The sequence below is a fragment of the Talpa europaea genome, assembly GCF_964194135.1.
Source record: "Talpa europaea genome assembly, chromosome: 7".
NCBI classification, from domain to species: domain Eukaryota; kingdom Metazoa; phylum Chordata; class Mammalia; order Eulipotyphla; family Talpidae; genus Talpa; species Talpa europaea.
The window spans coordinates 136,702,818-136,715,976 of NC_140074.1; the positions used below are offsets into that span (position 1 = coordinate 136,702,818).

General features: G+C 56.4%; 1 protein-coding gene across 1 annotated transcript in view; it reads left to right on the forward strand.

Moving 5' to 3' along the window:
- Positions 1 to 806: 806 nt before the first annotated feature.
- TBCD (tubulin folding cofactor D) overlaps positions 807 to 13,159 on the forward strand; it is a gene marked incomplete at its 5' end in the record, with an annotated part of 76,972 nt that continues 64,619 nt past the window's right edge. The window contains 6 exons of the mRNA XM_084236921.1: positions 807 to 984; positions 1,096 to 1,146; positions 5,975 to 6,072; positions 6,739 to 6,840; positions 7,594 to 7,740; positions 8,181 to 8,236. Coding sequence (XP_084093047.1) covers positions 807 to 984; positions 1,096 to 1,146; positions 5,975 to 6,072; positions 6,739 to 6,840; positions 7,594 to 7,740; positions 8,181 to 8,236 — 632 coding nt within the window. The remainder of the gene's footprint in view (positions 985 to 1,095; positions 1,147 to 5,974; positions 6,073 to 6,738; positions 6,841 to 7,593; positions 7,741 to 8,180; positions 8,237 to 13,159) is intronic.

Sequence of the window (13,159 nt, forward strand, 5' to 3'; positions counted from 1 at the left end):
CCCAGCTCTCAGACCCCGCCCCACACGACTCGCAGGGCCTTCAGACTCCGCCCAACCTCGGGCCTAGCCCCTCCCTTAAAACGCGCCCCATCCTCAGGACATTTCGCGGCCTCAGGCTCCGCCCAGCGCTCAAGCCACGCCCACCATCAGGCCCCACCCAGCACTTACACCCCGCCTAGGGCCTCGCCCCGTTTTCAAACCGCGCCCAGGTTTCAGAACCCGCGGACTCCATCCCACCATCAGGCCCCGCCCCGGCCTCAGACCCCGCCCCCAACCCTCAGACCCCGCCCCACGCGCCTCTCAGGCCCCGCCCCGCCCTCAGACCCCGCCCCGAGTCCCACCCTCAGGACCCGCCCCGTGCTGAGACCCCGCCCCTGCCCTGTCCTTCTAACGCCTCCCTCTCAGATCCCGCCCCGCCCCGCCCCCCGCCGCTCAGGCCCTCGGGCACCTCCCAGCCCCGCCCCGCCCGGCCTCGGCCCGCCGCGTCCCCTTCCGGAGCTCCGCAGGGGCGCCCTCCGCGCGCGCTCTTTTGGCGGCCGGCGCGATCCGTAGTGGGCGGTGCCGAGCCCGAAGGTCACGGGGCGGGGCCAGCGCGGTTGCCGCCTCCAGGGGCGCGCCTCTCCGGCTCCTCCTCAGCGCGCCTCGCCGGCTCCTCAGCGCGCCTCTCCGGCTCCTCAGCGCGCCTCTCCGGCTCCTCCTCAGCGCGCCTCGCCCGCTCCTCAGCGCGCCTCTCCGGCTCCTCCTCAGCGCGCCTCTCCGGCTCCTCCTCAGCGCGCCTCGCCGGCTCCTCAGCGCGCCTCTCCGGCATGGCCCTGGGCGAGGGCGCGGGGCCCCCGGAGGACGAGGCGGAGGCCGAGGCGCTGGCCCGCGGCGGCGCCCTCGAGGCGTTCGGCGAGAGCGCGGAGGCGCGCGAGCTGCTCGGCGGCCTGCGCGCGGCGTGCGGGGACCGCGCGGCCCGGGAGGGGGCCCTGGAGCGGTTCCGGGGTGCGCGCGGCGGGCCGGGGCCGGGGCCGGGGCCGGGGCCGGGCTGGCGGGCGGGCGGGCGGGCGGGCCGGGCGGGCCGGGGCGGCGGCGCTGACGCCCGTGTCCCCGCAGCGCTGATGGACAAGTACCAGGAGCAGCCGCACCTGCTGGACCCCGACCTGGGTAAGGGGCGCGGGCCGCGGGGCGGGGCGCCGGGGCGGGGCGGGGCGGGGCGGGGCGGGGCGGGGCGGCGCCCTCGTCTCCCCGGCCCCCACCGCCACTTGGGGGCCTTTCCCCCCGGACCCCGGCTGCGGCCCCGGCCCCCGAGCGCGCGCGTCCGGCCTTCCCGCGGGGGCTTCCGGCGGGGCCCCTCCGCGGCCAGAGCGGCGCCGTCCGGGGCGGCCCTGAGCGTCGGGGCCTGGACGCGTCGGGCCGCCGTGCTTTGCCGGGGCTCGCGGCGCGAGCGGGGCGGCCCAGCCAGCCCGGCTGCTGCCGGCACGTGCGGCGGCGGTGGGGAGACCCGGGGGCCCCGCCCCCTGCGCGCGCTCGCCTCGGGCCGTGGCTGGGGGCGCCTCGCGGGCGCGTCCGGGCTGCACCCCCTTCTGAGTCAGCCGCGCCTCTTGGCCCCGGCCCCGCCCGCTGCCTGCCAGCGGCTCCCGATGCCTGCGCGCGCCCCTGCGGTCCTGGCCCCAGCGCTCTCCGGGCCACCGTCCCGCGTGCTGGTCCCCTCGAGCTGCTGCCGCCGCCCGCGTCCACGCCCGGGTGGCCGCGCCAGCCCCCTCGCGCGCCCCCAGCTGGCGCTGCCCTGAGCGGCCGCCTGGGCCTCCGCCGCGAGGGTGGACTTGGCGGGGGTCTCTGCCCCTGAGGCTGTCGCAGGACGCGTTTCCCTGGGGACTCTGCTCCCCGGAGCCCACGCGACTCGCGCTCGACCCCCAGCGCGGGCGTGGGGACTGCAGCCACGCAGACCCTTGCGGCTTGGGGCCCGCGGGCCGGCCCCAGCCCCGGGGGGGCTCAGCCTGCGGGCCCGGCGGCCCCACCCCACCCGCCCGCTGTCTGGAAGGCCTCCCCTCCGTGCCGCCCCGGGGGTCCCAGCGGCGGGCGGGCCGGCGCCCGGCCAGGACAGCCCTTGCCCACTGGGCCGCGTCGCCGCGGAGGGGCCAGCTGGGCTCCCCACTCCCGGGCTGGTTCCGAGCCACGGGGGCTGAGACTGGGCCCGGGGGTTCGGATGTTTGCCTAGGAGGCCGCTGGGCGCCGCGTGTGGGTTTGTCTTGCGCTTGTTGGTTTTGAAGTGAAGGTGATTTTTTCCTGCATTTCCTGCTGTATTTGCACAGATTGTTTTGCGAGTTGCCTGTTGTATCCATTTACTCTGATATTTTTGCCTTGTCCTGAGTGGCTTTTTAGACAGATTGGCTGTCACGGCAGCCCCACACGACGCAAGGAAGGTCAGTTATTCTGAACACTGTGTAGATGAAACCACAGCCCAGGCAGGGCAGGCAGATGGCCACAGATGACCAGCTAGTAGGTGTTCCAGCCAAGGCTGAACCAGAACCGTCCGTTCGGATCCTCAGGTGAAGGTGACGGGAAGCGGACAGATTCTTCTCAGGGGCTCTTCCAAGCAGTTGCTTTAAAAATCCTCAGAAGCTGGACTCCGTCCGAATTGTCCTTCCTGGAAAACATGCAGCCCTCTTGAGGGCCAGCTGACCCTTGGAGACCACCCGGGAGAGGGCCAGCTGCAGGGGACATGGTTCTCAGGTCTGCGGAGGCGCCTCTGCTGCGGGAGGGTGGCGCCCTTCTGAGGAGGCTGGCCAGGCTCAGCGCCTGCAGGGCCGCAGTGGGCCCGCCTAGGAGTGCAGCTCCTCAGCGAACATGGGTGTGTCACGCTCTGTCCCTGGGAGCAGCCTCAGGCCTCTCGTGGGCCCCTTGTGCAGAACGCTGAGTGGTCTGAGGGGTTTGGGGGGGGTTCACCCTAAAATGAGCTGGGAAGAGCTCCCTCTTAGCAAAAGGACATCATGGGGTGCTGGCCCTTGTTCTGTTGGCCATAGCTCGTGACTTCGCGCCTGCCTCTCGACGTGCGGCTGCTGAACGGGTGCTGCGTTCTGGTCACGTTGTCAGGTCCGTCTCTTCCTTTGGGTTTGGCTGTTCGGAAGTTTGTTTTTCCTGAGGGTGTGTAAATCGCATTGCCCCCGCCCCCTCGCCCCGCTTGAGGGGTCCTTCGGGTCTGCACCTGCCCTTGAGTACGTGGCCTTGGTGTCTAGGCTCGTGCCCTCGGCCCCTCCACGCTCTTTCGTCCTTGTCGTTTTGGTTTATGCTGGCAGCTCTGCTCTGCCGCATGTGTCTGTCTCGGCCTGGTTGCATCGACCCAGGTGAGCTGCAGGAGCATTGATCACACCCACCCCTTGGCAGGTCCTGTTGGTTCTGTGAAATTCACAAAATCATGTAGGGACATTCGGGGTCTTGACAAGGCTGGTATTGTGTTTCCAGTCAGATTTTTTGTGTCTCTCAGTGAAATTCAGTAGTTTCTTAGGTGATTCCTGGAAACATTTTTGTAGGCTTATTTCGAAGTGTGCTTTCTCTTTTATTGCTTTTTTTTTTTTAACAATTTATTTATTTATACAAGAGCTGGGGTACAGGCCAGAGGCGCGGGAGGGTGAGAGGATTCACCAGAGACAGAGCGGAGAGCAGAACAGGCAGACGGACCGAAAACACTGCTGAGGGGTGCAGCGGGGAGACAGGAGAGGTCTGCCGCACCATGTGGGGAGCTCCCTGGCTGGCCAGGAATCGAACCGGCACTGCAGAGGCTGCGGACAGCTCCACAGCACTGCGCTCAACCCGCTGCGCCACCGGGGAGGCCTCTTTTATTACTTTTGTGGAATGATCTTTGCTCTGTCGTCTGACTGATCCTTCTGGTGTACAGTGAAGATTTATTTTGTGTCTGGCAGCACTGCAGTGGTGTGTATACACTTTTCTGAAAATAGCAGCTTTGTTGAGGCCGACGTTATACACCCTAGTGTTCACCCCCATTGGGCGCACGCTTCCGTGTCCTGCAGTATCTCCCAGAGCCGAGCCACCACCCACATCGGATTCAAGAACATCTTATCCCGAAAGAAGCCCCAGCAGTGTTCACGCCGCACTCTTCTCCCCGGCCCCTGGCACCACCGCTCTGCTTTCTGTCTCTGGGTTTGGGGGGTCCGCGTAGCCCACACAGGGCCGTCACAGCGGGCGTTCGCAGCGTCAGCCCGTCGGGGTCTTCGTCCCCGGGGTGGCGTCGGCTCTGTGACCTGAAGTGTGCTGCTGCGCGCCTTCCTCTGTGAACGCCCACTTTCTTTCACGGGAATTAAGAGTGAGAAAACATCTGCAGTATTTATCCGTGCGCTCACCACTCCTGCCTCTGTTTTTTGCCTTCCACCTGTGTTTTCTGCTGTAAGGATTTTGACGTTTAGTGTAGATTTGCTGGCAATGAACGAGTTCAGCTTTTGCTCGATTGTTTCGATTTCATCTTGGAAAGGTTGCGGGTGCGGTTCTGGGCCTGCTTTGTTTCCGCTCTCCGGTCTTCATCCTTGTCTCTGTGCCGCTGCCTGCGAGGGGTGCTGTTTCTCTAGCTGCTTTTGCGATTTCCTGATACATCTTGCTCACCCACACAGACTTTTTAGCAGTTTGGTCATGGCGTGCGTGGTATGGTTTTCCTCCTGTTTATCCTGTTTGGAGTTTGCCGAATCGTTTGGATTAGGGGTTAATAATTTTCTTAAATTTGGAAAACCTTTGGCCATTTCTAAGATGTTTTTTCTGCCTGTGCCACTCTCTCTCCCCGGGACTCTTGCACGCGTACGCTGATGTATGTGACCTGTGTGTAGCTGAGGGCCAGTCGGTTTCTCTCGCTCGCCCCGCCCCCGCCTCAGTGTGGACCTTTTATTACTGTGCGGTTCTCTGGCAGCGTGTGATTTGCTGTTAATCCCATTTACATAATTTTTTAAAAAGATTTATTTATTTATACAAGAACTGGGGTATAGGCCGGATGCGCGGGAGGGTGAGAGGATTCACCAGAGACAGAGTGGGGAACAGAACAGGCAGACTGACGAAATACATTGCTGAGGGGAGCAGCGGGCGAGCCAGGAGAGGTCTGCCGCACCATGTGGCATCCTCCCTGGCTGGCCAGGATCGAACCGGCGCTGCAGAGGCTGTGGACAGCTTCACAGCGTGGCTCTCAACCGCCTGCGCCACCAGGGGAGGCCCTACATAATTTTTTTAAAGATTTATTTATTTATGCATATGAGATCTGGGGTACAGGCCAGCGGTGTGGGGGGGTGAGAGCAGAACAGGCAGACTGACTGAAATCCATGGCTGATGGGGGCAGCAGGGAGACAGGAGAGGTCTGCTGTGCCACGTGGGCTGCTCCCTGGCCGGCCGGGGGATCGAACTTGTGCTGCAGAGGCTGCAGACAGCTCATGGGGCTGTGCTCAACCCCTTGTACCACCAGGGAGGCCCCCCATTTACATAATTTTTCATTTCAGATCTTTCCTCCTAGCTCTTTTTTTTTTTTTTTTAAGATTTATTTATGTGTAGAAGAGCTGTGGTGCAGGCCAGAGGTGTGGGGGTGAGGACTCCCCAGAGACAGAGTTGGGAGCAGAGCACGTGGATCCACTGAAATCCACTGCTGAGGGGAGCAGTGGGGGGACAGGAGAGGTCTGCTGCACCTTGGGGGCCAGCCGGCGATCGAACTCATGCTGCAGAGGCTGGTGGATAACCTGACCGTGCTGTGTCTTTAGCCCCTGTGCCACCAGGGAGGCCCCTCTGCATTTTGAAAGAGAGAATGAACATTGTGTTAACTAATACACTTTAGAAACTGCCAAGACGGAATGTTTTTTCTTTAGCTCTGTTGGTACTTGGATGACAGAGGTTTGCTGATGTTGAACCCCTCTTGTATTTCTAAATAAACCCTTTTTTCTTTTGGAATTTTATTTTAGTATCATAGACATTTAATTCTGTAGCATACGTTTCATATTTTTTTTTCTAGAATGGATGATGAACCTGCTGTTGGGTCTGGTGCAGGATGAGACCTCTCCAGCCGACCTTGTACATCTGGCTTTTAAATTCCTGTATATCATCACCAAGGTAGCATTTCATGCTCGACAGATACTTTTTTTTGATATCCTTGACCCAGCGACACCTTCTCAGCTGTCATTGCACGGGAGCAAGCGTGGCTTTCATTGCTGCTCTTTTATCATATGTGGGCATCGGATGTTAGTGATTCAGGGTTCGCTGAAAAGTGTCCAAGATGTTTGGCACCTTGTATTTGAGTGGACCCAGCACCACCAGGTAGAAGGGGAGGGAGGAAGAGAGTGGGGAGGGGGCTCTAATTCAGGAAAGTTTCTTACAAGGGGAAATGAGGCACTGCTCCAAGTCAGCATGCAGGTGTGTGTCCTGGGTAGGTTGTGTTGCAGGCTCTGGAGTGAAAGGTCTGGGTGGTGTGGCGCACCTTACAAGCTCTGTGGCGCTTGGGCAGAGGAAGGTTGGCTTTCTCGTTGGCGACACATCTGTGTTTCTGACGGGCCGCAGGTGAGACCTGCCAGCCCAGGGGGCAGAAGCGTAGGACGCACGTCTAGTGGCCGAGTCGCAAGGTGAGGAGAGCGCGGCTGTTCTCTCTGAGATCTGCCGCTGCGGCCTGCGTCCGCTTTGGTCGTTGGATGGCACAGGTGATTTCTGATGGCAGAGAAAAAATAATTTTGCTGCTCTCTATTTTCTATGCATAAGATAACGCAGTGTCTTTTTATCTGGTAGGTTCGAGGCTACAAGACATTTCTTCGTCTGTTTCCTCATGAAGTAGCTGACGTCCAGCCTGTTCTAGACATGTTTGCAAATCAGAGCCCTAAAGACCACGAGGTGAGTCCCCCCCGCGCCCCCCTCCCCCACCGCCATGTGCCCGCAGCCCTGGCTGAGTTGTGATGACGTGTGTGAAGTGTCATCTCTGGGAAAGGTGGGGCGCCAGGGCCTGTCTCTCCCTGGGGACTGCTCATGTGGGTGCTGCGCAGCTCCCTAAAACTCCTGCTTCCAGTGGGAAGGCACGCTCAGCAGAAACCTCGTGGCCAGTCTAGTTGGGGCACAGACTCAGTCACCCTCACTCTTAGGGAGTGGGGGGATCCTCCCGGAGCCCCTGTTCCAGATTCCCGGGTTGGCCACTGAGTGACCGCGGGCCTAGGGAAGCCTGGCGCCTTCAGGTGAGCCCAGCCCTGCTGCGGTGGCTTCTCCAGCCCAGGGCCATCCAGGCTCCAATTGGAATCTTGGAGTGACTGCTCAAAGGCAGGGCACACCTTGGCTGGAAGTGTCTTTGTTCTGAAGTCCTCTGTTTTCCTACTTAGCTCTTTATCTGCTTTCCAACCTTCTCGGAAGGCTGGTTGCATGACTCAGGGAGCTAGTGGGCAGCCTGGCACTGCTGTGATTGCTCTCCTTGGTCCACTTTGCTGTTCTTTTGTCGACCGAGGTAGCTCAGTCCTTAGGAGAGGGGGTGTGAGGTGGGTGAGGAGGGCCTGCTCCCCAACTCCCAGCTGGGTGCTGAGTGACTGCAAGTCAGCAGCTCTGTGAGGCGGCTGGTCAGCTCTGTCCTACCTCGGAGCCCTTTGTCTTTTCATTCCTTAGACTTGGGAGACCCGCTACATGCTGTTGCTCTGGCTCTCTGTCACCTGCCTGATCCCTTTCGACTTCTCACGCCTTGATGGGAACCTCATCGCCCAGCCTGGACAGACGCGAATGTCCATAATGGACCGCATCCTCCAGATAGCTGAGGTAAATGCGACTGTGCCAGCAACCAGCCACCGGCTGGGATTCCTTTCTTTGTAGGTTATACAGATGCTCTGTTATAATCATGATGCATGAGAGGTTTCTGGGGCAATAAGGGAAAATAAAGGTGTCCTTTTTGTTTTTAAGATTTATGTATTTACTTAGGCATCGAAGAGCGGGGGTGCAGGCCAGAGGTGCTGGGGGCGGGGGAGAGGACTCACCAGAGACAGAGTGGGGAGCAGAAGAGGCGGATCCACTGAAACCCACGGCTGAGGGGGCAGCGGGGAGACAGGAGAGGGCTGCTGCACCCTGGGGGTCACTCCCTGACTGGGATCAAACTCTCCTGTGAGCATCGTGAGGATGCACTCTTGGGGAGCTGCTGGGGGTGGGGCTGGCGGGGACGCACGTCCCTGATCTGACGGCCTGCTCGTCACCCTTTCTTGCAGTGCTACTTGGTTGTCAGTGACAAGGCCCGAGACGCAGCTGCTGTCCTCGTGTCCAAGTAAGTGCCCTCTGGCGGCGTTGTGGGGTGTGGCCGTGCGTGGGGAGAACTTTGCCGGCAGTCCCTGCTGGGGTGTGCTGCTGCCATTCTCTGGGGGGCGCTGACCCCTGCCCTCTGCCTCTCAGTGCAGGTGTGGTTGGGTTATGCCCTCGGGCCCTAGGTGGCTTTTGACTTTCTTCTTTAACCTAATGTCAAGGCAGTTTTCCCCTTTTATTTAGTGATTTTTATTTTTAAGCTTGAAGTCTTACCCTATTAAGCGGTCTTACCAGTAGTCATTTGTTTTTCTACCTTTCTATTGTTTAATACAAAATATTAATCCATTTGGGATTTCTTTTGGGGTCAGGTACGCAATACCCACTCCTCACCCCCGCAAGTGTCTAGTTGTTCTAGCACTGTTTTGTGACTATTTCACTACTTTAATTCTCTGTAAATGCTGGGACTTCCCAGATATCTTGTTATTGACTTGTAATTTTTTTTGATTGTAAAACTCAAGGTTAAATTTTATTTACACTCCATGCTGTAAAAAAGAAATCTTGCTATAGTCCTAGAAATACAGGATTTGAACATGTGAAATATTATGAGGCCACAGTCTCCCTATGTAGCCCCTGGAAATTAAGAAATCTATGTATTTTACAGAACGTTCACAGTTTTGCCTTACTCCGTCTCTTATATCCCCTTGGACCTTTCCTGCCTCCCTCCTCGTCCTAACTGTGGAAACCTTACTTTGTTTTCTAGAGTTTGCTGGTTGCTGTCTGTCACTGTGTTGAATCTTCTGCTTAGAAACATCAAGTATTTGTCATTTTGATCGCTTCCCTACCCGTCGTGCCTTTGAATTCATCCCATTTTACTATAAATGGCAGCATTCTGTCTTTCCTTACGGCTGAGTAGTGTCCGTTGTGTGGGTGGACACGTCCTCTTGACCCCCTCTAGCGGGGGCGCTTAGGCCTCTCCCCATCCTGACCGTTGTGAGGACAGCTGCACTGGGCGTCTAGAGCATGTGTTTTTGAGCGGACGGTTGCGTGTCTGTCGGATGGACGTCCGTGAGAGCTGCCGTGTCATCCAGCATTGCCAGGTCCCGGGATCCCCGGTGATGGCAGTGGCCGCGTCAGCAGGGGGAGGGCGTCACGTCCCGCCTGCCGTGCAGCAGGGCTCCTCTTCGTCGGCATCCGCCCCCCCACTTTTTAATGTGTGCCCTCCTTATGGGGTGAGGTGCGTCATCACGGCCTTGGCCCGCGTCTCCCTTCTTCAGCGCGAGCACCCGCGTTCTGTGTGTCGGCCTCTGGGCCTTGCGCCTGAGCTCTGTCCAGTCCTGCTGCTCACCCAGGAACTGGGCTCGTGATTGTTCAGTTGATCATGGTGGTCGTGTATCTTGGATAGTAATCCCTTGTCAGTTGCGTGGTGTGTGACGATCTTCTCCCACTCAGCGCGGTATCCACTCACTTGCCTTTCCTTTGGCTGCGATCACATGATTTATTTTTTATGTCCCTTGCCATGGAGGTCCCGTCTGCAGAAACGTCTTTATCATTGATGTCGTGAAACGTATCACCAAAGTTTTCTTTATATTTTCTTAACTCCAGGTCTTATTTCTAAGTCTTTAACCCATTTGGAACTTGCTGGGTTGGAGTCAGGTGAGCCACCCCTTCTTTGCACGGAGCCTCGGATCCCCAGCGACTTCTGTGGGCTCTTTCCTGTGGTGTCCTGTGACTTCCTTGGCGTGAGCTGAGCGTCGGCTGCGTGTGGACTGACTTCTAGCTCTTGATCCTGTTCCCTTGGCTCCTGTGTATTTTTGCTCCAAGGCTGTGTTTTTAATTCATCACTTTGCAGTACACGTCAGGTGACGAGATGCTCCCGCATCTTCTTTCCCTCAGCGTTGCCACAGCTGTTCCACGCCTGTTGTGGTTCCATGGAAATCTTTATATTTTTTGTTCTGGTTCTTTGGAGAACGTCACTGGTGTGTTAATGGAGATTGAATCAAATTTGTATGTCGCTTCGGTGCACCGTTCATCTCACTGTGTTGAGGCTTTGTTCACGGCCCGGATTGTCTTTCTCACTCTATCCTGGTCTGCGTTCGTTCTTGTCTTTCAGTCCTCACTGTGTCAACCCCTCACCGTCCCGGCAGGTCAATTCCTAGGTATTTGATTCTTTTTGATGCGCTGGTGGATGGAATTATTTTCTCAATTTCTTTTTCTGCTCACTTGTTATTTGTATATTAAAATGCAAGAGCTTTTCGGGTTTTCGACCCTCTGTCAGCCACTTCGCCATGTGGCTGACTTCCAGGGGCTTCTCTCATGTTCTCGCTCTGTGCCGTCTGGGTTCCAGCTGGGCGGGTGGGGCCCTGGCGGCCTCCTGGCGTGTCACCGCCGCGGAGTGCTGTCACCCGGCTTTCCCTGGCTGTCGTGATGAGGTAGGTTCCCCTCTTTCCTCGTTGTTGAGTTTTCTCATAAACGGGTGCTCAGTCCTGTCAGAGGCTTTCCCTGCATCTCTTTTTTTTTTTTTTTTTTATTATTATTTTTTTTAATAGAGGCATGTTTTATTTATTTATTTGTTTGTTTTGTTTATACATACACTGGGTACAGTCAGAAGCGCGGGAGGGGGAGAGAATTCACCAGAGCCAGAGCGGGGAGCAGAGTAGGCAGAAGGACCGAAGGACAGTGCTGAGGGGAGCAGCGGGCGGCAGGAGAGGTCTGCGCGCCATGCGGGACCCTCCTCCGGTGGCCGGGGAGCAGCCGGGGATCAAACCGGTGCCGCAGAGGCCGCGGGCAGCTTCGCAACCCAGCGCTCAACCGCTGCGCCACCGGGGAGGCCCTGCATCTCTTTTTTTTTTTTTTTTTTTCTGCATCTCTTTTTTTTAATGTTAATTTTGTTTTCCTACATCGTTGTGTGTTTTCCCGCAGTATTTGCTGTCACGCTCAGGTGTAGCCTGTGGCTCCCCAGCGCAGACCGGGGCTCTTCCCCAGGGCCCACGAGTGCCTCCTTTCCTGCCTGCCCCTCCTTCCTGTTCCTCCTCCCCAGCTGTAGGCCTCAGGTCTCTGGTCAGCAAGTTTATCTTTTTTCCATGACCCTTTGTTCTCTGCCTCTTGTTATAATCGTCTGCTTTTTGTCTTTATGTCCTGCGGTTCCTGTACATGTCCCTGACTGCGCATGCTAAAGCACCTGCGTGCCTGGGTAGATGCGTGGTGTGGCCCTTTTGTTGTTTGGTTTGATTTGTTGACGCCTGGTTGAGGATTCTCCTAGGAGTACTGTACTGACTTTGTCTGGTTTTGGTTTTAGGGTACTGCTGGCCTAAGCTGTCCTAGGGAGTGTTCCCTCTGTGGATTTTCACAAGTAATTTGATCAAGATGGGCATACATTCTTCTTTATTTTTATTTATTTTTAAAGATTTTTACTTATTTGTGCAAGAACTGGGGTGTAGGACAGATGCACGGGAGGGTGAGAGGATTCACCAGAGACAGAGCGGGCAACAGAACAGGCAGACTGACAAAATACACTGCTGAGGGAAGCAGCGGGGAGACAGGAGAGGTCTGCTGCGCCATGTGGGAATCTCCGTGGCTGGCTGGGAATCGAACCAGCGCTGCAGAGGCTGCGGACACCTTCACAGTGTGGCGCTCAATCTGCTGCGCCACCGGGGAGGCCCCATGTTCTTTTTTAAAGGTTTGATAGAATTCATTTGTAAAGCTGTCTGGACGTGAGCTTTTTTTTTTTTTAAACAGATTACAGATTTATTTATTTATGCACACAAGAGCTGGGGTACAGGCCAGAGGTATGGGGGTGAGAAGATTCACCAGAGACAGAGCGGGGAACAGAACAGGCAGACTGAGGAAACACACTGCTGAGGGGAGCAGCAGGCACGGCAGGAGAGGTCTGTCGCACCATGTGGGACCCTCGCCGGCGGCCGGGGATTGAACTGGTGCTGCAGAGGCTGTGGGCAGCTTCGTAGCCCAGAGCTCAACCGCTGTGCCACCAGGGGAGGCCCAGAGCTTTTGTTTTTAGGGAGCTTTTTGATTACTCTTTCAATTTCCGGGATTGTAATTGGTTTATTCAGTTGTTCTGGTTCTTTTTGGTGTAGTCTTGGCAAACTATGTTGTTCTAGAAATTTGTTTCTTTAAGGTTATCAAATTTATTGGTGTTTGGTGGTACATGTAATCTCATGATCCTCTGCATTTCTCTGCCATCTGTGGTAAGTTTTCCTCTTCATTTCTAATTGTTTATTAATATTCTTTGTTAGCTTTGCTAGAGATTTGTCAATTTTATTCTCAAGAACCAACTTTCAATTTGTTCGATCTTTCCATAGTCCTTTATTATCTTCGTTATTGCCACTCTTATTTTTATTATTTCCTTTTTCTACAAACTTTAGGTCTTGTTTATTCTTTTCAAGGTACTTCAGGTGTGGCAGTATGTTGTCGGCCTGGGGTTCTTCTTAATGTGGGCCCGCGTGGCAGGTGTCTTCCCTCGCGAAGCTGCTTCTGCTGCGTCACAGATTTTGATCACTTGTATCCGCAGGTTCATCAATCTCAAAGTAATTTTTGATTTCTACTTTAATTTTCTCTTTAATCCAGAAGCTGCTAAGCATGTTTAGTCTCCACATGTTAAAGGTTTTTCTAGTTTCCCTTTTTAATAGTTAATTTCTCGCCCTATGGCATTAGGGTCAGAAAGAATACTTGGTGTGATTTCACCCTTCCCAACTTGATTGACATTGACTTGTGTTCCCAACATGTGGCCTTTTCTTTTCTTTTTTTTTTTTAAAGATTTATTTATACAAGAATTGGGGTACAGTCAGAGGTGCGGGAGGGTGAGAGGATTCACCAGAGACAGCGTGGGGAGCAGAGCAGGCAGACGGACTGAAGACACTGCTGAGGGGAGCAGCGGGTGAGACAGGAGAAGTCTGCTGCGCCATGTGGGAATCTCCCTGGCCGGCCGGGAATC